This window comes from Chlorocebus sabaeus, chromosome 3, assembly GCF_047675955.1.
Source record: "Chlorocebus sabaeus isolate Y175 chromosome 3, mChlSab1.0.hap1, whole genome shotgun sequence".
Lineage (NCBI taxonomy): Eukaryota > Metazoa > Chordata > Mammalia > Primates > Cercopithecidae > Chlorocebus > Chlorocebus sabaeus.
The window spans coordinates 15,681,324-15,703,108 of NC_132906.1; the positions used below are offsets into that span (position 1 = coordinate 15,681,324).

The following is a 21,785-nucleotide window of genomic DNA, read 5'->3' on the forward strand; positions in this document are numbered from 1 at the left end:
AATAGGTGTCTTTCATCTCCGTGTCTCTAATGAAAGTACAACATTGGCTGAATAAAGAAACAAATGAATAGATTTAAAGCCCACCATGACATTGCATCAATCCTACTTTCTTTCTGTTTCATATATCCTGTGACCCAGCCAAAGTGAATCAGTTTCTAGTACATATCCAAAGAGTTCCTACTTCTGTCTTTTCTGGCTTTGCTACATGGTGTGCTGTTTTCTCAAGTCTTTTCTCTATAATTATCAGAGAGGTTAAAAGCATGGGTTTCAGCGTGAAACTAACTGCATCCAAATCTCGACTCTACCTCTTATCATCTGAAAACGTTGGGTAATTTACTTTACCTTCTTTCCTCACTTTCCTCATCTATATAATCATCAAACTAATAGACCCTAACTCATAAGACACTGTGAGGAGGGCAACATGTGATGATTTGTATCCTGACCATTTCCCTTCTCCTTCCTGTTTGAATGTGGATACAATGGCTTGTGCTCCAGGCGTTACCCTATGTGCATGAGGAAGGAGTGAAACAGCAGAAGCTTGGACTTCTGATGACTGTGGAGTTGAACAAGCCCTGGACTGCCCACTTCTAGACTTCTTTTTATGAAGGAAAAATAAATAAATGAACCTCAATGTCAATTATTTAGGTTTTCTTTCACATATCTTGATTTTTAAACTTTCAGCTTGATTCGTACCTGATATGCCTCAGCTGACAGTAACCTCTTTTTTGAAATTTCTTAGCACTTTATTTGCATGTCTCTCATAATTGTAATCTTCTTTTTTACTCATGCAAATGCTTACTTTTTCTATTAGACTGCACATTTCGTCAGGATAGACCCAAGTCAAATTCATCTTAGTTTATGCTACCATGCATAACAGCATACCTTCGTAAAGGTAAAACTTAATACAAAAAAGCATTTTTAAACAGCAAGAAACCACATAAGCTTACTATCTGGTAACTCTATCAAAGATACAGCAGTAGATGGTAACATTTTAAACTTTAAGATAAACAGAAATATATTTTTAAATCACCCAGTATATTAGAGATATGACATAATATAAAATTTGACTAAAAACATGAAGTTATTATTAAAAATATGTTATCACTAACTTGAAATGCCAGTATTCAAGCAGCGAGCAAACATACAAGTCTGCAAAAGACATTATTCAAGATACCTTTATATTTTAGATAAAAATGTTGAAAATATGTATTACCATTCTAATCGCTCCACCTTTCCCACGATTCTTCACCAGGGTTATCACACGTACTTTGTCACTTCCATATTTCTGGCAATATTTAAAAGCTACCTGTGAAATTATATAAAAGTCAGAATAAAATTAATTTGGATTCTAAGAGAATTATATAAGCCATGTTTCTTGCTTTGGCTCAAACACTGCTAATGGAGTTTACCCCTTCTTGTGACTAGATTATATCCACTCTACATTTTGATGACCTGGAGGAGCTGTAGAACTCTTGGTGGCATTGACCTACTAGGTTGAAATCATAGTTCAATTTCCTGCAGAGGAACTGCCAGAGCGGACAATGACCTTCTTTTCTTGACCCCTCTACCTAAGCTACTGAGCTGCTAAAAAAAAAAAAAAAAACCCAAAACAAACAAACAAAAAAACCAAAAAAACCCACAAAAGCCACATGCTATCTGACTAGTACAAACCTGTGATTGGGCCCTCAACACTGGTTAATGACTTTTGTATTTGTTCTGGTCTGCAATCGATCTTATTCCCCAGAGAGGCTGTTTGTATCCTGACCATTTCCCCCGAATCTTTTCACTCAAATTCCTCTCTCAGCAGATATCCATGCTGTAACTTCTCTTCTAAATCTTCAATCCCTTGCTCTCTGCTGGCTCCACAGCCTCAGACTTGCTCAAGCTGCCAGCATCCTAAAAACTTTCCTTTGACTTCACTATTTTCTCAAACTACTGCCATTATTCTGCTTTATAATCAAAGTCATGAGATAGTGATCTATATTTGCCACTTGCATTTCATCACCCATTTATTTTTCAGTCCACTGTAGTATGGCTCATGCCCTTTGCTCTTCCACATCCCCTTTCCTTGTAACCTTAGTCCATGCGGTACCCTCTCCTTTGACAACCAACTCTACGGGCAGCTGTAAAGTTGCTCTCATCCGGCCTTTGCCCTCCTCTAACTGTTCCTAAGTTTTCACCACTGACTCCTTTTGCTTGGCTTGCTCCTTAAATGCTGATAATGCTCACAAGGACCGACTCTACGTTGTACACATAGCTAATGGGAAACCCCTGGCCATCTTCTCTTGTCAACATAAAAGCTCACTGGGAGTCACTACATGGGCTTAATTACACCTTATATTTATGAATCTCGCATGTCTGTTTACAGCCCAGACTCTCTGTCCTGAGTCATGTAGTTATATACTGAATAAATAAAAACTCCAGAATTTCATTCATCTCCTTCTCCCACTCCTGCTCAGTCTATATTCCTTGCTGCAGCAAATGGCATCACCACCTACTAAGTTGCTCATATTGAAAGCCTGAAAATCATTTTTCATTTCTATCACGCATCACAATTCACTGGCTACTGTAATTCACCGACTGATTTGTAAAATGCCTCTCAAATTCATGCCATCCTCACATCTTCCTGACCTAGTTCAGGGCCTTATCCCCGAAAGTCTCCACATCTCTAGCCTGACTCCCTAATTCATTCCTAAAGTTATATGAGGAACATTTCTAATATGGAAATCGGTTTACATAAGCCCTGTTCAAATACCCTCAAGGATGACCTACGGCTTCTAAGCATCACATATGAGTTCCTTATCACAGCATGGGAGATCCTTTGTGATTCAGCCCTCACCTTTTTAGCCAGCTTCTGAGGCCGCCCTGTTGGTACCATGTATATTAGCAGTATTTGAGATTTCCAGACCGTACCACGGTCTTACACTTGTATGCCTTTTCTCAGAACACTGTCTTCCAGCGTCCTCACCTGTCAGGCCAGCTTAAGACTCAGTCAAACACCATTTCTCTTTTCTAGCCTCCAGGCCCACCCTCACCTTCCCCCAGAAAAAAGAAAAGTATAATTCTAACAGCAATCCGTACTACTAAAGCATCTTTCATTCAACTATTACTTTACTCATCACACAATGCAACTGTAAATGTCGGCTACTTAAAAGCAAAGATTTTTATTTCTGGTATCTGACATATAGCTGAAATCTATCAGTCTCAATGAGCAAATGCAGCCATGGTCCAGTGTACACACTCCTGTTGTACCACTGTTAACTAACTGCCAGTCCAGCAAACAGTGCCTCCTTCTTTGCTGTTATGGCCCCAATAATGCATAGTGACAACTGTGAAGCCCTCAGGGATGAACCATGACTGGTCTAACTCCTCTTTGCTGAGTACGTCTGCGGCCTCCCTGCAGGCTTGGGTGGTCATGTCACTAAGTTCTAGCTTGTGAACTTTCGGTGTGGGCTTTACTAAAGGGGGGGTGAGGACTTCGGACAAAGATTGTCATTCCTAGTTAAAAAGGAGAGATGCACGCAGAGATGATTCTTTTTGTTGATGCGGGGTCTTGCTCCGTTACCCAGGCTGGAGTGCGGTAGCACGATCATAGCTCACTGCAACCTTAAACTCTTGGGCTCAAGCAATCCTCCCACCCTCCCACCTTGGCCTCCCAAAGTGTTGGGATTATAGGCATGAGCCACCATGCCCAGCCCAGAGATGATTCTTAAAGTCCTGCTGTCCCTTACTACTCCAGGACATGTAATATTTGTAGCTGTGGCCATTTTGTGATGAAGGAATGCGTGAGACTGAAAATGATTGGGATCCAGCAACCTGATCCTGTTAAAATGCTAAGCCAACTCTGAAATCAACTATTTCCAGACTTCCTGGCAGATGACATAATGATACATCTTTATTATCTAAGCCACTCTATGATATAGTTCCTAATTGATAAAAATGTCTAACACATAGTGCTCTAATTATTTACTGCATATTTCCAGTATTATTAATAGATGTGAACTCCTTCAAGGCAGAAAATGGTCTTTACATCTTTGTATTTTAGTACCAGTCAGAACTCTTGACTCCTGCTTAACAGCTGAAGAAACGCCTGTTCAAAGAACAGTTATTTGTACTGTAGATGTTCACTCTGGAATGGCACAATACTTGATATTCATCATAAGACTCCAAAACCAACAAGATAAAGTCATTGTGTGAGTAGCTAAGTGAACTAATAAGACTCTACTATGTTAGGATGAAAAGCTCCCTCTAGAGTCTGTATGTAGCTTCAAGGAATATAACATTGTTGAAGCCACACCTATTTGGAATGGATGCACAGTGAAGTTTTATAGCACGGTGTTTAGTATACAGGGCAGCAGCTGTCACTCGGCCACCATTTGTGAACTGAGTTCCTACTGAGTGCCTACTCGCCTTTTTGCTACGTTGTTTGAGGATATAATAAACATCACTGTATAACTGCAGTATTCTCTTGTACTATAATTTGTGCCCCCTTAGTCTGAAACACCTCAAGAACAAAAGCCATACCTAAAATTTTCCTCACACCCCTCAGACTGTAAGACATTAACAGGGAATCCGTAAATACTTAGCTTAGTGAAAACTGGTGTCTTTGTTTTAAATAAAAACTTCTACTAAATATAATTTCAACTTTCCACTTCCTCTCAACCTTGGGAGCAGTGGGGCCAATTGCTAACCCCTCCCTTGCTTGTCCTCCCTGGGAGGGCATCTCTGATTCTTCCAGCAGAGCAGCTGGCACTCACAGGTCAAGGGCCACCAAAAAAGTGCTCCTCAGAAGATGCACAGCCTCAGCTGGGTCTAGGCTACCTCTCTAATCTCAGCAGCAAGTGTCCGAAGTTTGCTTTCCATGCCATTCCCTGCATGTATCACTAAACTGCTGAGATGGCTTGTGTTCATAACTTTCACATCATACTACTCAAAGTGCAGCACTTACCCTTCCTAGGCCAGATCCTGCCAGTGCTCTCTGTGCATGTGAGAGGACACACCTGATTCCCAGTGGCTGGTATGAAGGCAGGTTTCTATTGGTGTGACTGCTTTAGAAATTATAAGGCAAGATGGAGCATAAAGAAACTGTGCTTAGGGAAAAAGGAAGCACAAATTGGTAGGCAACGAAGGTTCCTACCCTAAAGGCCAGGAGGAACTGTGTGTGGGTATGTTTCTTCCCTGTCTGGAGATCTTCAAAGCTTCCCTGGTCTTATGGAGAAGTTCCATAAACGAAATCTGTTTTTTCTATAATCTACACTGTAACAATGGAGAGTGTGAGGCCCAGTTTTAGGGTCCCCTGGTGAATGAAAGTGAGATTTCACATGTGCAAAATTATTCTCTATTTTCTATCTATTGTCAGTTCTAAAAGCAAGTGTATTTACCTTCGAGGTCTGATCTTTACTGCCGTCATCAACTACTATCACTTCATAAGTGAACGCAGGATCTCGTTTCTGCAAGAAACAAAAATAAAATAACACAATTTGGCATAATTGCCATAAAGTATTCTAATAAAATTATCAATAATTTAAAAAACTGCTTTAGTGTTGATACATATAAATTTGAATATAAATATTAGTGCACAAACCGCATAAAATAAAAAGGCTAAGTAAAAAAAAAAAAAAAGAGAGATCCTGGGTAGAGGTGGAGAGTGAATATTGACTCAATCTCTACGTGTCACCTTGCTGTTCCCTGGTCTGCCCTGTACCTTGGTGGTGGAAGAAGCCAGGTACTTGTGGTGCTATAGCACATCTGAGAGGGTACCAGTGTGCAAGAAAAAAGCTCTTGAGGTTTGAAGTCAGAGAGGGCAGATTCTAGCTTGGCTGCAGCATTTCTTAGCCTAATGACCTTGGGCAAACTTAACATTTTGGGCCTATTTTCCGATTAAAAAAAGAGAACAGAAAAACCTACTCTATGTGGCTGGTGTAAAGATTACATGTAATTGAAGGTAGAAGCCTCATACATATTAAGGGCTCAATTCCTTTCTTCTTTTCTCTAAATTGAATTTTTGGAGTTGGTAATAAGGTAATATGGCCCTTTCTTTCTCAGTGAATCTTCTATTTCCCCTCCATACAAAAAATCTAAAAGCAAAGTAAATCAAAACAATTTTTTTTCAAAAAAGAACTCACTTAATTCTTAATCCCTCCAAGGAGATTCCAATGGCAGCTAATGTTACAAAAGAAGATTGTGTATTATTTCTCTTCTCCTTATGTAGGGAAAAGAGGAAGAAAATGTGAGGGGAGACTCTTGAGAATACTGAAGAAATGCAAAATAGTTTCAATGTCAGTGTAAGTCTTTTAAAAATATCTTTTTTTCTGTTCATTCAGACTTAGTTTTTCTGTTTATTCAAACTCAGTTAACCAAAAAATAAAAAAAGAGAGAAGAGAATAAAAGTTAACAGCAAAAACAATAATACATCTTTTCTTATAAGTCACAAAAGCAGAAACAGCATTGTGGTATCATACGAAGTCTGCAGACATACACTGTCACTCAATTTTAAATGTATCATCAGGCAAGACAGGATAAAAATGGGTGGGAGGGCACAGAAACAGAAATTTCTGCTTCCTGGTTTGTCCTGGGTCACCCACCTGCCTCTGAAGGTAGCATGCTACGTGCCGGGCTTTTGGATAGCAACAAGCCGAGCAGCAGGTGGCCCAGCAATCGGGGTGCTTCCAGGACTGCCTCTCACAGTGCATCTAGCTCGGGGTCCACAAGTTGGTGACCTGGTCTAGTTTTAATTGGAGATATCATATTAAAAGAGAAAACATGATACCTGTCTCTTCTCTAGATAGCTCAGAGCTTCATCCATCATCACAGGCACTTAAAGAAAAAAATATATTAAAAATCGCTTTTGAAAATGATTTTCCAAGCCCGGCACATTCAGCTTACATACAAAAAAAGTCCCAATAATCTAACAAGCCCCTCTGGTACTCTCCCAGTGGTCATTCCCATCTGGAATCCTGCCTTCCGTCCACAACTTGCTTATTACCTCTCTAGAACATTCCAGCCCCACTGCCTCATGATGCTGCTCCTATTCGTGAGAGCAAATATTCACTTCCCTCTCTGCCGAACTACAACAATTATCAACTGTGCGCTCAACACAGCCCACTTCTATTAATGTTTTGGCAAAGACGATGAAGTCAAATACTTTAAATTTCCTTTTCTTTCCAAACTACTCTTTACCAAAAAAATCAAAACTGGGCTTACACCGTTTTTCTTCATTGTATGAAGGCACAACGACAGAAAGTTGTTTAGTAGGTAAGTCCCATATGCTGGGTAAAGTTTCTTTCTGGCCTTTGGCATTTAAGAAGAACTTCTCTTCTTCATGTCGATGGAGTGCTGGCATTTTTGTAGCAGTTATAAATGCAACGATGGAAATCTAAAAGCAGACATACATGTCTTTTACAAAAAAGAAATTATGTTTTGCTGATTTTTCTGTATTTATGTTAGAATACATCATCTACTTTTCTTTTAGTTAAATATTCACTCTCAGGCTTTAGTTCATTAACAATGGTCTAGAGGTGACTCCAAAATTAGACAATAGTGAGTCCGCTAACTAGACCCCTACTTAGGAATGAGTTACTGTCCTTTTTTCCATCAGTAAGGTGCTGATGCCTTGGGAGGCTCTGTCTCTTCCCAGTCATCATTCCCTAGGCTTCCATCATCCCAGCTACAAGAGAGATCAGTCACTACAGGAAAACCAATCTACTCTTAGGTGCCCTAAACCTCTGATCCTTAGCGTGTCTACATGCATAGACACATATACACACACGCGCACACACACACATGCGCGCACAAACACACACATACACACAGAGTAAGGTCCTATCTCTACCTGGAATCTATATGTGACAGGACAAGTCCATTTTGCAGTTGGAACATGCGGGGTGAGGGCAGACTTTCCATCGAGGACCAGACAGACCCAAGATATAAGAGGAAGATTCCCCAGACTACCAAGTAGAGACAACAATGTTTAAGAATATGTTTTTGATACTTAACTCGAATTTGAATTCAGAATACAGCATTTACTGAAGTATCTAACTTACAGGCTCCCTTCCATAGGCACTTGGGAGCTAAGCTTTGGAAATAACCATTTTTTTTTTTACATTGTTTCTATTGGTACACTTTCTGCTTTCAAAACAGTCTATAAATTTTTGGAATGCTACTCATTTGTAATTTAATGACCAATTTGAAGACACTATCAAAGATTACAAGGGCTGTGCTGAAAGGACAAATTATACCTGAAGGGGCTCTCAGTGGCCTATGATGCAAGAATCTGATCATCCTCCCACCTCCCCCCTGCCAAAAAAAATTATTGCAATGGATTAAACCATGAAAATACTGTAAATCGTAAATTCACAATGATACTAAAAATAAAAAATGGATAAGATGCAGGAACCATCTCATTATTTCAAAAATTTGCCTTTTATTTTGCGTTTTATATGTATGAAAAGTATTTCAGGGTAAATGAATAGCTGAGGATGAGATTTCTTTCATTATAAAACTCTAGGTAATAAATGAAGGATACAATCAGAATATTTCACTTTGCAACCCACAATGAAATAAAGCATTTAGGTAATGATCCTCAATGACTACTAAAACCTTCAGGCTGATGACAAACTTTATAAACTGGTGGGTCTGGCTGGCAACACTTAAAACCACACATCCATCTTAACACCAGAGGCAACTGGCCATTACATGACTCCTAATGAGACACAAGAGAAAGGAAGAAGCATCATTCACAATTTTTTCTTAATTAAACAACACATCAAGTATGTATCTGATCAGGTCTCTCGATCCTAACTACCAGTTTGTAGAAAATCTGAGATAGAAGATATTAAAAGGCATTAAGGGGAAGCAATCAAAGAAATCCAAATTGTGAGAAGTTCTACAGGACAAATGATCATATTAAAGACAAGGAAAAAGGCCAGGCATGGTGGCTCACATCTGTAATCCCAGAAGTTTGGGAGGCTGAGGAGGGCAGATCACCTGAGGTCAGGAGTTCAAGACCAGCCTGGCAAACATGGCAAAACCCCGTCTCTACTAAAAGTATAAAAATTAGCCGGGAGTGGTGTGGCAGGCGCCTGTAATCCCAGCTATTCAGGAGGCTGAGGCAGGAGAATTGCTTGAGGGCGGAGGTTGCAGTGAGCTAAGATCACACCACTGCACTCCAGCCTGGGTGACAAGAGCCAGACTCTGTCTCAAACACAAAAACAAAAAAAAAAAAAAGGAAAAAGAAAAAAAGGAGGAGGAGAAACTTTTAACGGATTAAGACACTGAATATGTCAACGGAGTACAAGGTGTGACACTTGTTTGGATCCTGATTGGAACAAACAGACACATATATGAGACAAGTGAGGGCAAGTGAACTGAGGGGGCATTTGAAACCACAGAATAAACATAAATCTGTGACCACTTTATTGTGGTATTTTAAAAAGAGGGACCTTATCTGTTAGAAATAAATGCTGAGGATTTAAAGATAAAATATCTTCGAATTTTGTTTTAAAATAATTCAGAAAGGAGGTGAGACTGTGAGAAAATAAGAATGGAGAGTGGATACATATGAGGACAAGATGAGGTTGTGAAAAACTATTTTTTTAAATTATTTCTTGCTTTGGCATTTAAAAAACCTAAGTTTCACTAGTTGTGTAACATTTGAGTACACGAGCTCATTTCTCCAACTTGTTTCCTCACCAGTAAAATAATACTAATGATAACATATATGTCACAGTGTTATTTTAAAGATTTAATGAGATAACTCCTATTAAACCAAGTGCAACACTGAACATATAGTAAGTACTACACTCAATAAATAGTAGCTCTTGTCACTTCAAGCTAGTGGGAACAAATACCGTCAGTACAATCTCATAAAATCTGTGCAAAAGACCCAAAGTAAGGCAGCTTCAATCTAAGAATGTGTGAATCCACTCCCCGCCCGCATCCCGCCAAAAAATAAATAAATAAATAAATAAATAAATAAATCCTGGTTTGCTCAAAAACTTGAAAAAACAAAAAAGCTCCAAACCCTGAAATCTCCACTAGTTAGGGCAAGAGAGGACTCCTCTCTTACCCAGATACTATTAACAAAGAAGTAAGGATGCATTACATTTTATCTAAACTGTAAATTTATACATCCTCTGGAAAGATGGCAGAGTGGCCTTCCTGGCAGTGCTGTCTAGATGACTAATCTGAATGTGAAGGAAGCTGAAATCCTCTCCACTTACTAACTAGAGGGCAGGCTCATTCCAAGGTACGCGGGAGAGAGTTCATTTGGCCAATTTTCTACCACGTAACAATCAGCAAGTGTTTACAATGTTTTTGTGTTTCGAGAGCAATGGCAAAGAAAATCGAGTTTGAATTCTATTGTCCTGCCTTGTTTATGGGCAGTATATTTAGGGTGCTTAATTCTGGGACACACGCGCCCCTGACAAGAGGCCTGAGGCCCGTCTGTCTCGCTCACCCTGCGTCCCTAGTGGGTCTCATCGATCTACGGATTTACTCCCATTTGTAACAGATAGCTGCCGTCAGTCAGGGCTCCGTCATCTCTATCTGCTTAACCCCATCAGCAAAGGAGGCATGCTAGGGAGCACACCCCTTCTGGGGCTGGAGACCTCCCTGGGTGGAGCAGAACTGCAGCGGCTGCAGGTCCGGGAAAGAGTCTGGGAGAGGTCGAGGCTGAAAGAGCGGGTGGGCAGGGGGCATGGGCGCCAGGGGCGAGGGAAGCGGCGACGATGCCAGGCTGGGTGGGTGCGCCCCAGTGTGAAAAACTGAGCACACAAAGAGATAAGATTCCAAAGGAAAATTAAAGAACGGAAGAAAAGGAGAGTGAAAGTCCAGGAAAGGAAACTCCGAGGTCAGGAATTTGGGGTAAGCCAGGGGAAAAGGGACTTGTCTGAGAACGGGTAGCGCGCAGGAAGGGACGCCTGAGGAGCTGCAGTCTCCGGGAGAGCGGTGAGCCCCGGCCTGCGCAGGTTCCCATCCCTGTTCTCACCAGCACGAGGGCTGCGGCCGCCAGCGCCGCGACGAGTACCGCCAGCTGCAGCAGAAGCGGAGCCATCCTCCATGCCGAACCCGCCCGCCCAATCCCGCACCTACACACAAGCGGAAGCGCGCCCGTGCGATTCGGCCCCGTCGTCAGAGGTCGCGTCCGCTGGCCGCAGCGCCCCCGCGTGGCGAGGCGGAGAAAACGCCGCTCTCGTGCCCTCGGCGCCCAGTCGGTGGAGAGGCGCGCCGAGTTCCGTAGCAGGGCGCCAGGTTTAGGAAGCATGCAGGATGTCTACTGAATTTGAATTTCAGACAAAAAAAAACTAATCATGTTTTTAACAGCCTTATTAAGATAGTCACATACCATACAACTCATCCAGTTAAAGGTTTCTGGTTACACTAGTTTTTATAAATTGTGGTAAAATAAAACAAAAAGTTGCCATTTTAATCATTTTTACAATAGTGAGTGGCATTAATTACATACACAATACTGTGCAACCATCACCACTATCTATCTGTAAAGCCTTCCCAGCTCCCTCCAGGTTCTGGCAACAACTAATTGCATGCTCTATTTGGGGCATACTCATGCTTAAAAAAAAATGCTGTGTTCATCAGACATTCGAATTTAACTTGGTATCTTGTATTTTATCTGGTAACCCCGCCTAGGAAGGAGATGGCAGCCTTGACCACGACACAGTCTAAAACACAAGCTGATGCAGAGCAGAACGTGGTGGGACAATGAGCGCAAATAAAGTTCGGGTTTCTCGGCCGGGCGCGGTGGCTCACGCCTGTAATCCCCGCACTTTGGGAGGCCGAGACGGGCGGATCACGAGGTCAGGAGATCGAGATCATCCTGGCTGACACGGTGAAACCCCGTCTCTACTAAAAATACAAAAAATGAGCCGGGCGTGGTGGCGCGCACCTGTAGTCCAGCTACTGGGGAGGCTGAGGCAGGAGAATGGCGTGAACCCGGGAGGCGGAGCTTGCAGTGAGCCAAGATCGCACCACTGCACTCCAGCCTGGGCGACAGAGCGAGACTCCGTCTCAAAAAAAAAAAAAAAAAAGAAAAAGAAAAAAAAGTTCAGGTTTCTCATGTGCTGGAGCAAGGAGCCCTTGCCCAGTGAAGAGGCAAGGCCAGGGCTCAGCCTAAGTCACAGGCGGAAAAAAAAATACGCAGAAACATTGGAATAACGCTCCACACGCACTGCTTAATTCTTCGCTGGAAACCCTGTTATCGCTGAACTGTTGGCGTTATTCTGAGTTACAGCACCAGTTTTTTTATAAAGAGGGAGACCGTCTCCTTCTTTAACAGCAGATTCGTCAAAATACGTGCAAGGCAAGGAAACTTAGAAGGGCGTCTCGGCAGGGGAAATTCGATGCGAAGGCGGGCCAGGGACCTTTCGTCGCGTCCACACCTTGGCGTTTCCTGTGGCGTGAGCGGCCCGGGCAACCGTGTCGAAAGTGCGGCGGCGGAACAGGTGCGCAGGCGAGGAGCGGCGCAGGCGCAGACGCGCGGGCGGGAAGATGGCGGCTGGGTTCAAGTGAGTGTTGGCGGGTGGCGGGTCGAGTTCTGTACCCTGGTGGACGGCAGCTTCCTTTAACTCTTAGCTGGGATTCTCTCACCCGGAGGGCGACCCCGTTGGGGTGCCATTTCCTTCCTCGTCGAAGCAGGCGACGAGTGAGAGGACCTGGAGGTAGTTATAGTGAAAAGAAAGGGCTTCTTCCCCCCAGTGAAACGAGAGATGAAAGGACTCTGTAGAGTTCCATGCCCGCTGCGAGCGCTCGTGAGCGTGGTGTGTAGTGAATGTTCAGTCCCAGGAGACATAGTTGTACTCTTTTAAAGATTGTGGCCGGGCGCCGTGGTTCACGCCTGTAATCCCAGCACTTTGGGAGGCCGAGGCGGGCGAATCACCTGAGGTCAGGAGTTAGAGACCAGCCTGATCTACATGGTGAAACCCAGTCCCTAATAAAAATGTAAAAATTAGCCGGGCATGGTGGTGGGCACCTGTAATCCCAGCTACTCAGGAGGCTGAGGCAGGAGAATCGCTTGAACTCGGGAAGCAGAGGTTGTAGTGAGCCGAGATCGCGCCACTGCACTCCAGCCTGGGCGACAGAGTGAGACTCTGTCTCAGTCAATCAAGATTGTTGCATCAGAGCCACATACCGCCTGCTTCTCCCTCTCCCGTCATTTATTTCTAAAAGGATCATGCCTCGTTTGGAAGGTTTTTTTGTGTGTGAAGCCAATGGACTTTCTCAGAAAGTTTCTAAAAAATGGATAAATAGGATTCCAAAGGAAATCCATTATGTTGAAATAGTTATCTATAAGTATAAACTCCGAAGACATGATATAGTAGTATATATACTTGCTTTAAAATTAACCTTCTTAAACAAGGTCTAGTGGCGAGACTAGTAGTAACTGCTGGGATTTCAAAGTAACAGTGAGCCTGAACATACCTTACATAGCTATAGGGTACAAATGAAAACATCTGTGGTCTCTGTGGTTGTTAAAGTTGCAGGTACTGCTAATGTTACTATGGTTTATTGCCTACAGTCATAATTGAAGAATATGCTAAATTTCAGTTACAGTGAAAATAAAGATGTACCTTTTTTGTTTCCTGAGTTATCTAGTAAGATATTCATGATCACTAGATCCTTGTTTCAGAGCAAGAATGACATGATTCTTTTGACACCTAGATTAATCCGCTTTTAAAGAGCTCACGCAAAGGGCTTTTAGACGCCAATCTTCTCATCGTTTATGGCAGAGTTAAGGACAGCAATTGAGTGTGATTGCTACTGCAAGGATTTTTACTTTCTAGAATTACTTTTAGTTAAAAGTTGTGGAGATGTATGCTGCATCACAACACTCAAGATCTTTGCCAATTTCTAGATGTATGTTAAGATTCATCAGTTTATCTCAGATATATTTTTAACACGTGTTTCAGAACTGTGGAACCTCTGGAGTATTACAGGAGATTTCTGGTGAGTAAAAAGTTATGTACATGTTTTGCCTTTTGATAACAATGGGCTGCTTTTAAAGACACATTTCAAGTAATTTAATCCATTTGAAGTAACACTTAATGTGTTTCCCCTGGTGTGTGTAAAACTTGTGATAGATGTGTAAAATATGTAATAGGTATAATCTATTTTTATATAAACATTTATTTAGAAAGAGAACTGCCGTCCTGATGGAAGAGAACTTGGTGAATTCAGAACCACAACTGTCAACATAGGTAAGGATGTATTTTCCATTTTCAACTGTATGATATTCCCAAGTTTTAGTCTCTGAACCACCTAAACAGTTTTTCAGCCAAATTCTCTTTGTCTAAAGAATTTGATGATTTTTTGTGTGAAGAGATTTTTATCTGTACAAAAGCCCTGTAACTGAATGAAAAATGATTAACACAAATTCAAGGACAGGTGAATAATTATTTAAACACTAATTTAAAATAGTTATGTAAAAATCAATTATTCTAACGAAATATGCATAAGCAACTGAGAGGGGTAGCAAGATAATCATACACAGCAAGCTAAAACACTTAATTTTAATGATTATGTAGATAATTTTGTAGCTGTTTTCCTTTCATGCACTTTTCACTTTGCTCATCTTTTCAGGTTCAATTAGTACCGCAGATGGTTCTGCTTTAGTGAAGTTGGGAAATACTACAGTAATCTGTGGAGTTAAAGCGGTAAATCTAAATATATCCTATTGAGATTTGAGTTACAAAGTTAGCTTTATTTATTAGATCGTAATATACACCTATAATTCCACTCTTGATTTGGCAGTTGGGTGTCAGTTTTTAATATTTAATTTCCCAAGAGCTTTCACTATGAGTGTTAAATAATATGACCCAAGTTTAATGACTGAACATTTGTCCAATGTACCAAAATGAAACAACTTTAAAAATCTTAGCCACCCTTAATTTTTAAAACATTTGGTTATATCATTTGAGAAATTAACAGATTTTTGGTGACATCCTTTTAGCCAGTGATGACATGTAATCTGTGTAAATGTGTGGAAAATTGAAATTGTTGAAAAGAAAAATTTGAGGGAATAATGGCTACCATTTACTGAGTACCTGCTATGTTCCAGACACCTTTTTAGGCACTTTACAAAATTATCCACTTTAATCCCTGCAACAATCATTTGTTATTTTTCTCCACCTCCTGTTTTATAGATGAGGTTCAGTAACCTCTCCAGGTACATAAGACTCATAAGTAAAACTTGAGACATAAATCTGACTCCAAAGCCTGTGCTGCTTTCACTACAATACACCCTGTGTTATTTAACACTTAGTTGAGATTCTTCTTTGGTAAACCTGGAGTGATATATAACAATACGATTTGAGAACTTGCTCCTTATCGGGTTTTATGCCTGGGATTTAACAGGTTTATCTCATTTGGCCCTTATTAACAGACCCTAGGAGTAGACACTATTTTCTTCCCATTTGACAGATGAGGAGTTTAAGGTTAGAGGTTAAATAACTTGCCTAAAGTCAGCCAGTAAATGTGGCTCTGACATTTGAACCGGCTTACTAAATGCAGAGCGTTTGCTCTTTTTTTTTTTTTTTTTTTTTTGAGACGGAGTCTGGCTCTGTTGCTCAGGTTGGAGTGCAGTGGCAGGCTCTTGGCTCGCTGCAACTTCTGCTTCCCGGGTTCCAAGTGATTCTCCTGCCTCAGCTTCCCAAGTAGCTGGGATTACAGGTGCCTGCCACCACGCCTGGCTAATTTTTGTGTTTTTAGTAGAGACGGGGTTTTGCCATCTTGGCCAGGCTGGTCTCAAACTCCTGACCTCAGGTGATCCGCCTGCCTCTGCCTCCCAAAGTGCTGGGATTACAGGTGTGAGCCACTGTGCCCAGCTGAGCTTTTGCTGTTTACCACTAAAGCAGCAATTCCTAAATCTGGCTCTACCATGTGGGGAATAAATTAAGATTCTTGACTACTAGGTGGGGGCACAAACTCAATTACTATTTTTCAAAAGATCTCCAGGTAATCTTGATGAGCAGCACTATAGTGTAGTCCACTGTACTATAGTGCCTTCTTATCTTGTAGAGCTACTGTGAGGATCAGCACCAATGTCCTTAGAGGCCCTGGCACAATTCCCTAAGCTGATATTTGATAGAGCCTTCCATAACTGATTGCTAAGTTGTCTTCATAATTTTTCAGTAGCTTGTTTCAATAGGAAACATTTCTTTGCTACTATAGGAATTTGCAGCACCACCAACAGATGCCCCTGATAAAGGATATGTTGGTAAGTTAAATGGTTTTGTAATTTTAATACTAATACTTCTAACACATTTAATAATAATTTTAGTTAAGTCCTAGTTGAGTTGATGTAAAGAAAATTATTCCTAATATTCAGAAATATTTAACAATAAAACAAATTCCTCAAAAGTTTTCCGTATTAGTAAAAGATAGCATAATAGCAGGATATAGAATTTCATAAATTTAATCTTTATCAAACTTGCTTGCTCAATTTTTGTTTATATATTCATATGTTACTAACCAAGAAAATAGAATTTTGGCTGGGTGTGGTGACTCACACCTGTAATACAGGATTTTGGGAGGCCAAGACTGCAGTATTGCTTCAGCCCAGGAGTTCGAGACCAGCCTGGGGAACAAAGGAGACCCCCGTCTCTACAAAAAAATCAAGTTAACTGGGTGTGCTGGTGCACACCTGTGCCCCAACTACTTGGGAGGCTGAAGCAGGAGGATTGCTTGAGCCTGGGAGGTCAAGGCTACAATGAAATATGATTGTGTCACTTCATTCAAGCCTGAGTGACAGAGTGAAATCCTGTTTCAAAAGAAAAAAATAGAATGAAATTTTTTTTAGTCAAAGAACTGTCATTGCACATTTTTTGTTTCCAAAAAGATTCTTTGCTTTATACAACTGCTATTTTTTTTCTTGTCTTGGAACCATCTGTTCTTTACGGTAGGAACCGACATTTTCTTAAATGAGAAAAACAGTTGGATGTTAGCAGAGGGTCTATCTTCAGTTACAGATTGAGGTATTTTGAAAGATACCAGGAAAACTTGTAAAGGATTTAGGAGAATTGAAGTCTAAAATAGATTTTTTAAAAATGCATATGGGGGAAAAAAGTCAGAAAAATACAAATTTCATGCCTGGGAGTCTTACAGAGACCAAGCAGAATGTAACTATGTTACAATGTATTCTATTCAGAAAAGCCTGTCCACGGCCACAGCTGCCTTTACTGTGGATTGATACCTTTAACACTTCAATAATCCATAAATTAAAAAGTTTAGGCCGGGCATGGTGGCTCACGCCTGTAATCCCAGGACTTTGGGAGGCTGAGGCAGGTGGATCATGAGGTCAGGAGATCGAGACCATCTTAACCAATATGGTAAAACCCCGTCTACCAAAATACAAAAAAATTAGCTGGGCGTGGTGGCACATGCCTGTAATCCCAGCTACTTGGGAGGCTGAGGCAGGGAAATCTCTTGAACCTGGAAGGTGGAGGCTGCAGTGAGCGGAGATCGCACCACTGCACTCCAGCCTGGTGACAGAGCAAGACTCCATCTCAAAAAAAAAAAATTTAGTTCATAGCTGCAGAGTGTTTCTTTCAGTTCCTAATGTGGATCTACCACCCCTGTGTTCATCGAGATTCCGGTCTGGACCTCCTGGAGAAGAGGCCCAAGTGGCTAGCCAGTTCATTGCAGATGTCATTGAAAAGTAAGAGCACCATGATAAAATTTTACTGTAATTCATTCCAGATAGTTTTTGACTTTTCATTTACTTTGCTCTTTTGTCATTAAATCAAGTTCACAGATAATTCAGAAAGAGGACTTATGCATTTCTCCAGGGAAGGTAAGAGGAATAGAGAAGCTATAAGTTCTTATTAATTCTGAAGAGATTTTTTTTTGTGGGGGAAAGGGAACAAGGAAATTAAAATCACCAATCAAAGTAGCCTTAAATATGGCTGCTTTACAGATTTTAGAGATTCAGTCATTTCTTACTCTATAATTCTCTAAGTGAACCATATTGTTTATAAAAAAACAAGTTTGACTAACTTACCGCCTGTCTGGGAGCTACCTTTTAAACTGAAGTAATTTTTTTTCCCCCTTAACCTTTAGAGAAAAGTTCAATCATTTTTTATTCCTTATAGCAGATTATAACATTAATCATATTAACATGTTTTTGGTGAATCCACAGTAGATTCCAAAGTCTATTTGAAAATGTAAAACTAGGTTGATTAGAACCTAGAGAGGCTTTCCATAAACTGATACGTTAGCACTGTAAAACCTAAACATTTCATGTATTATGGGAAAGTGCATTTTGAATTTTAGCTAGGGCTTTCAAAACCATCTTCCTTATCTGTAACCTCCCAGTAAGAATGGAAATTCCTTCTACATCTGTAGCTCCATTAAGGGAAATGGAAATGTTTGTCATTTGTCAGCTTGGCAATCAAAAGCCAGCTTTCACCAAACCTGTCCACTTTCTTCTGGTTTTCTACTTGAAAAAGGTAAAGCATTTTCTTAAGGTTTTTGAGCCTTGAAGGTTATCTTGCTTAACCAAGGGTTCTGTGGTTCTTAAGTCTAAGCGAATAGCATGTTCTACCCATTAGAAGGCTTTAATTTCCTTTTGTGTTAATTCTGTTTTAGCTTGCCTGGGTTCTATACTGTGATCTCATTTGCCTCGACTATGATGGAAATATTTTGGATGCCTGCACATTTGCTTTGTTAGCGGCTTTAAAAAATGGTAAGCAGCCTTACAAAAACGGCAATATTCCCACTAATGGGTTAGAATGTTCTGTTTTGTGAAACTTTTAATGTACATTTGCTTTTGTATGCTTTCAAATTAATAAATGTAATACTGCCATTACTTTCCAAATATAGTTGATAGCTGTATATTCTTTAACTGAATGCTCTTTAGAGTGCTGCTTTGACTGTACCCGTCTACTTAGGTTAGGACTTCAGTCCTTTCCATAATAGTGCTAATAATGGTGGGAGAGGGAGACAAGACTTGTAACTTCTGGCTAGGTGATTGGTGAAGATCTGCCAGTATCCTCATAGTTCTTTATGTGACATTGCCAAAAGAGTTAGAATGGATTCTGTTGTTTTTACTGTGAGGCCATAGTAATAGTGAAGCTTCTTAGCAAGGAGTCTAGGTTGACTGATTAGTTACAGATTTCAATAACTTGTACATATTCCCTATCATTGGTGAATGATGAATTGGTAGGAACAAATAATTGGAGGTGGAAAATAAAGTTAGCACAGCAATATTATAATAGAGTGGTTAAGTGAATTGGAGGTAGAAAATGAAGTTAGCACAATATTATGACAGAGTGGTTAAAGCAGAGACTTAGGTTTGATTCCTGGCTCTATCACTCTGTGCTGAAGTTTCCTTATCTATAATAAAATAGGGATGATAATAGTACTTAGTTTGTAAGAGTATTGATTAGGTGAATACAATGAAAATGTGGAAATGCTTAAAACAGTATCTGGCATATACAAATTAGCTAGACATGTTATCTATTAGTAATCATTTTCATTTCAAAACTGGATACAGTGGCACATGCCTATAGTCCCACCCAGCTACTGGGAAGTTTGAGGTGGGAATATTGCTAGGAATTCAGTTCTAGCCTGGGCAACATAACAAGACCCTATCTCTAAAAATTTTTAAAAAAAAAATCATTTTGACTTCTTAAACTTAAAAAAATTATGCAATAAGCACCAGGTAGGCATATCAGATGTTGTGAAGAGCAATGTATATCCTCTGTATTTACCTTAGTGGCTGTAAGATGCTTTTTAAAAAGAAATGTTCTGGGCAAGTTCAATCGAGGGAAAGGTGAATTTAAAAAAAAAAAAAAAGCTTAGAAACCATTTGTTTCTTAGAGACTTACTTTACAAATTTGCCTTTTAGTACAGTTGCCTGAAGTTACTATAAATGAAGAAACTGCTTTAGCAGAAGTTAATTTAAAGAAGAAAAGTTATTTGAATATTAGAACTCATCCAGTTGCAACTTCCTTTGCTGTGTTTGATGAGTAAGTTAATCAAACTTACTTTAACATTTTCTATATTTAAGATTTGGGTAATTGATGTTCAGTATTCTAACTCTTCAGGAAGTGCTATGGTGACTCTACATCCTAGTTTTCCTTGGACACAAGTCTATACTTGTCCCTGCACAATTATTTCTAGTCAACCTGTCTGCTTTCATAAGCATCCTGATTTGGATGATAATTGTGTTCACTTTACCTGTTCCTTGGTTTATTTATACCTGTGTAATGTTAATTTCTAATTCTTTCACTAAAGATTTTTCTGAAGCTATCTTCAGTATTTTCCAAGGATTTTAGCACATTCAGAAATAGAAGAGCAGGGCGAGGCATGGTGGGTCATGCCTGTAATGCTAGCACTTTGGGAGGCTGAGGCAGGGTATCACCTGAGGTCAGGAGTTCGAGACCAGCCTGGCCAAGACGGTGAAACCCTGTCTCTACTAAAAATACAAAAATTAGCTAGGTGTGATGGTGTGTACCTGTAATTCCAGCTACTTGGGAGGCTGACAGTATGTTTAGTATTTTTAAAGTAAAATTTGTTCCATGGATTGATAACTTATACTTTTTTCTTTTTATAGCACTTTGCTTATAGTTGACCCTACTGGAGAGGAGGAACATCTGGCAACAGGAACCTTAACAATAGTAATGGATGAGGAAGGCAAGCTCTGCTGTCTTCACAAACCAGGCATGTTCCTGCCACTTCAGTCCTAAACATATGTAGATGAAAACTCAATGTGAGCCTTAAATTAGGGAGGGCCAAATGGAATATGGGATATTTTATTTACCTAATTTAAGTTTACTGTAGTTTCTTAGCTACCTCAAATTTTCTTCCATCTTAATGGTATATGTCAGTGATTCTTAAACTTAAGACATACATTAAAATCACTTGGAGGTCTTGTGAAACTAACTTGCAGATCTTGAGACTGTACCCTGATTTATGTTACCCAATTTTTTTGTTTCATAATTTGATATGACATTAATGTTTTTTGAAAAGCAGTGATAGATTAAAAGTATTGGCAAAATAATTTTTCAGGTGGAAGCGGGCTAACTGGAGCTAAACTTCAGGACTGCATGAGCCGAGCAGTTACAAGACACAAAGAAGTTAAAAAATTGATGGATGAAGTAATTAAGAGTATGAAACCCAAATAAATAGCCACTTTTCAAAACAGATTTGTAAAAATTGTATTTGTTAACACTGTGCACAAACATTTTATACTAAATAAATATCAAACTACATTCTTCTGAAAGATGTTTCTATTATTTCTTAGGTCACTTCCATATAATGTATAGTGAAACCATTTTTAAAAAGCAATGACTTAGGCAAACCAACCCTAGTTTGTTAAACCATTTCCCTGTTTTTATTTTAAAATGATAAGGTTGTGCTTCTGTATAAAGTTTGTACATCTAGCAATGTAAAATACTGACACATTAAAAAAACAAAAAGTAGAAACTCAATCCTTTTGATTCAATGCTCTTGTGTTTTTAAAAAAGGAACAAAAAATAATGCAAGACTCAGAATTTTGGAGTGGTTGGCGTGCCTCTCTTCATTTTACTTTTTGACTGGCTGCCTGTATGCCGATGACGGTGTAGCTGAGCTGTTTGTGCTGCTGCTGCTGCCATAGCCATTTGATGCTGCAAGAATCGCAACTGCTGCAAAAGGGAGGGAAAAAAAATCGAGTTATGTTAAATGCAGGCAGGTGTGGAAAGGTGCTTTTCCTGAGAGTGACGAAACAACACAACTGAAAAAGGGAGAAAGCACCAAGATAACAAAAAAGGACTATACCACATTGAGACAAT

General features: G+C 40.1%; 3 protein-coding genes across 25 annotated transcripts in view; 1 reads left to right on the forward strand and 2 right to left on the reverse strand.

Moving 5' to 3' along the window:
• ALG5 (ALG5 dolichyl-phosphate beta-glucosyltransferase) overlaps nucleotides 1-11,111 on the reverse strand; it is a 50,831-nt gene extending 39,720 nt beyond the window's left edge. The window contains exons 1-5 of one of the 4 annotated variants that reach the window (XM_007960172.3): nucleotides 10,988-11,111; nucleotides 7,204-7,375; nucleotides 6,770-6,816; nucleotides 5,382-5,450; nucleotides 1,214-1,306 (exon numbers count right to left, since the gene is read on the reverse strand). In XM_007960172.3, the coding sequence (XP_007958363.3) occupies nucleotides 1,214-1,306; nucleotides 5,382-5,450; nucleotides 6,770-6,816; nucleotides 7,204-7,375; nucleotides 10,988-11,053 (447 nt within the window). In that variant the 5' untranslated portion in view covers nucleotides 11,054-11,111. Of the gene's footprint in view, nucleotides 1-1,213; nucleotides 1,307-5,381; nucleotides 5,451-6,584; nucleotides 6,713-6,769; nucleotides 6,817-7,203; nucleotides 7,376-10,987 lie in introns of those variants that run through there. The other 3 variants (XM_007960173.3, XM_073013442.1, XM_037986803.2) reach the window with 3 other exon arrangements.
• Nucleotides 11,112-12,445: 1,334 nt separating this feature from the next.
• Nucleotides 12,446-21,235, forward strand: EXOSC8 (exosome component 8). The gene is made up of 11 exons (XM_007960171.3): nucleotides 12,446-12,521; nucleotides 13,923-13,959; nucleotides 14,147-14,210; nucleotides 14,593-14,666; nucleotides 16,183-16,228; nucleotides 17,563-17,668; nucleotides 17,758-17,803; nucleotides 18,598-18,694; nucleotides 19,859-19,979; nucleotides 20,567-20,673; nucleotides 21,022-21,235. The coding sequence occupies exons 1-11, from the start codon at nucleotides 12,505-12,507 to the stop codon at nucleotides 21,135-21,137; spliced, it is 831 nt and encodes a 276-aa protein (XP_007958362.1). The 5' UTR covers nucleotides 12,446-12,504; the 3' UTR covers nucleotides 21,138-21,235.
• Nucleotides 21,146-21,785, reverse strand: part of SUPT20H (SPT20 homolog, SAGA complex component) — a 49,286-nt gene continuing 48,646 nt past the window's right edge. For 16 of the 20 annotated variants that reach the window (XM_037986792.2, XM_007960159.3, XM_073013499.1 and 13 more), the window contains one exon: nucleotides 21,323-21,638. In XM_037986792.2, the coding sequence (XP_037842720.1) occupies nucleotides 21,501-21,638 (138 nt within the window). In that variant the 3' untranslated portion in view covers nucleotides 21,323-21,500. Of the gene's footprint in view, nucleotides 21,639-21,785 lie in introns of all 20 variants that reach the window. The other 4 variants (XM_007960165.3, XM_007960163.3, XM_007960166.3 and 1 more) reach the window with 1 other exon arrangement.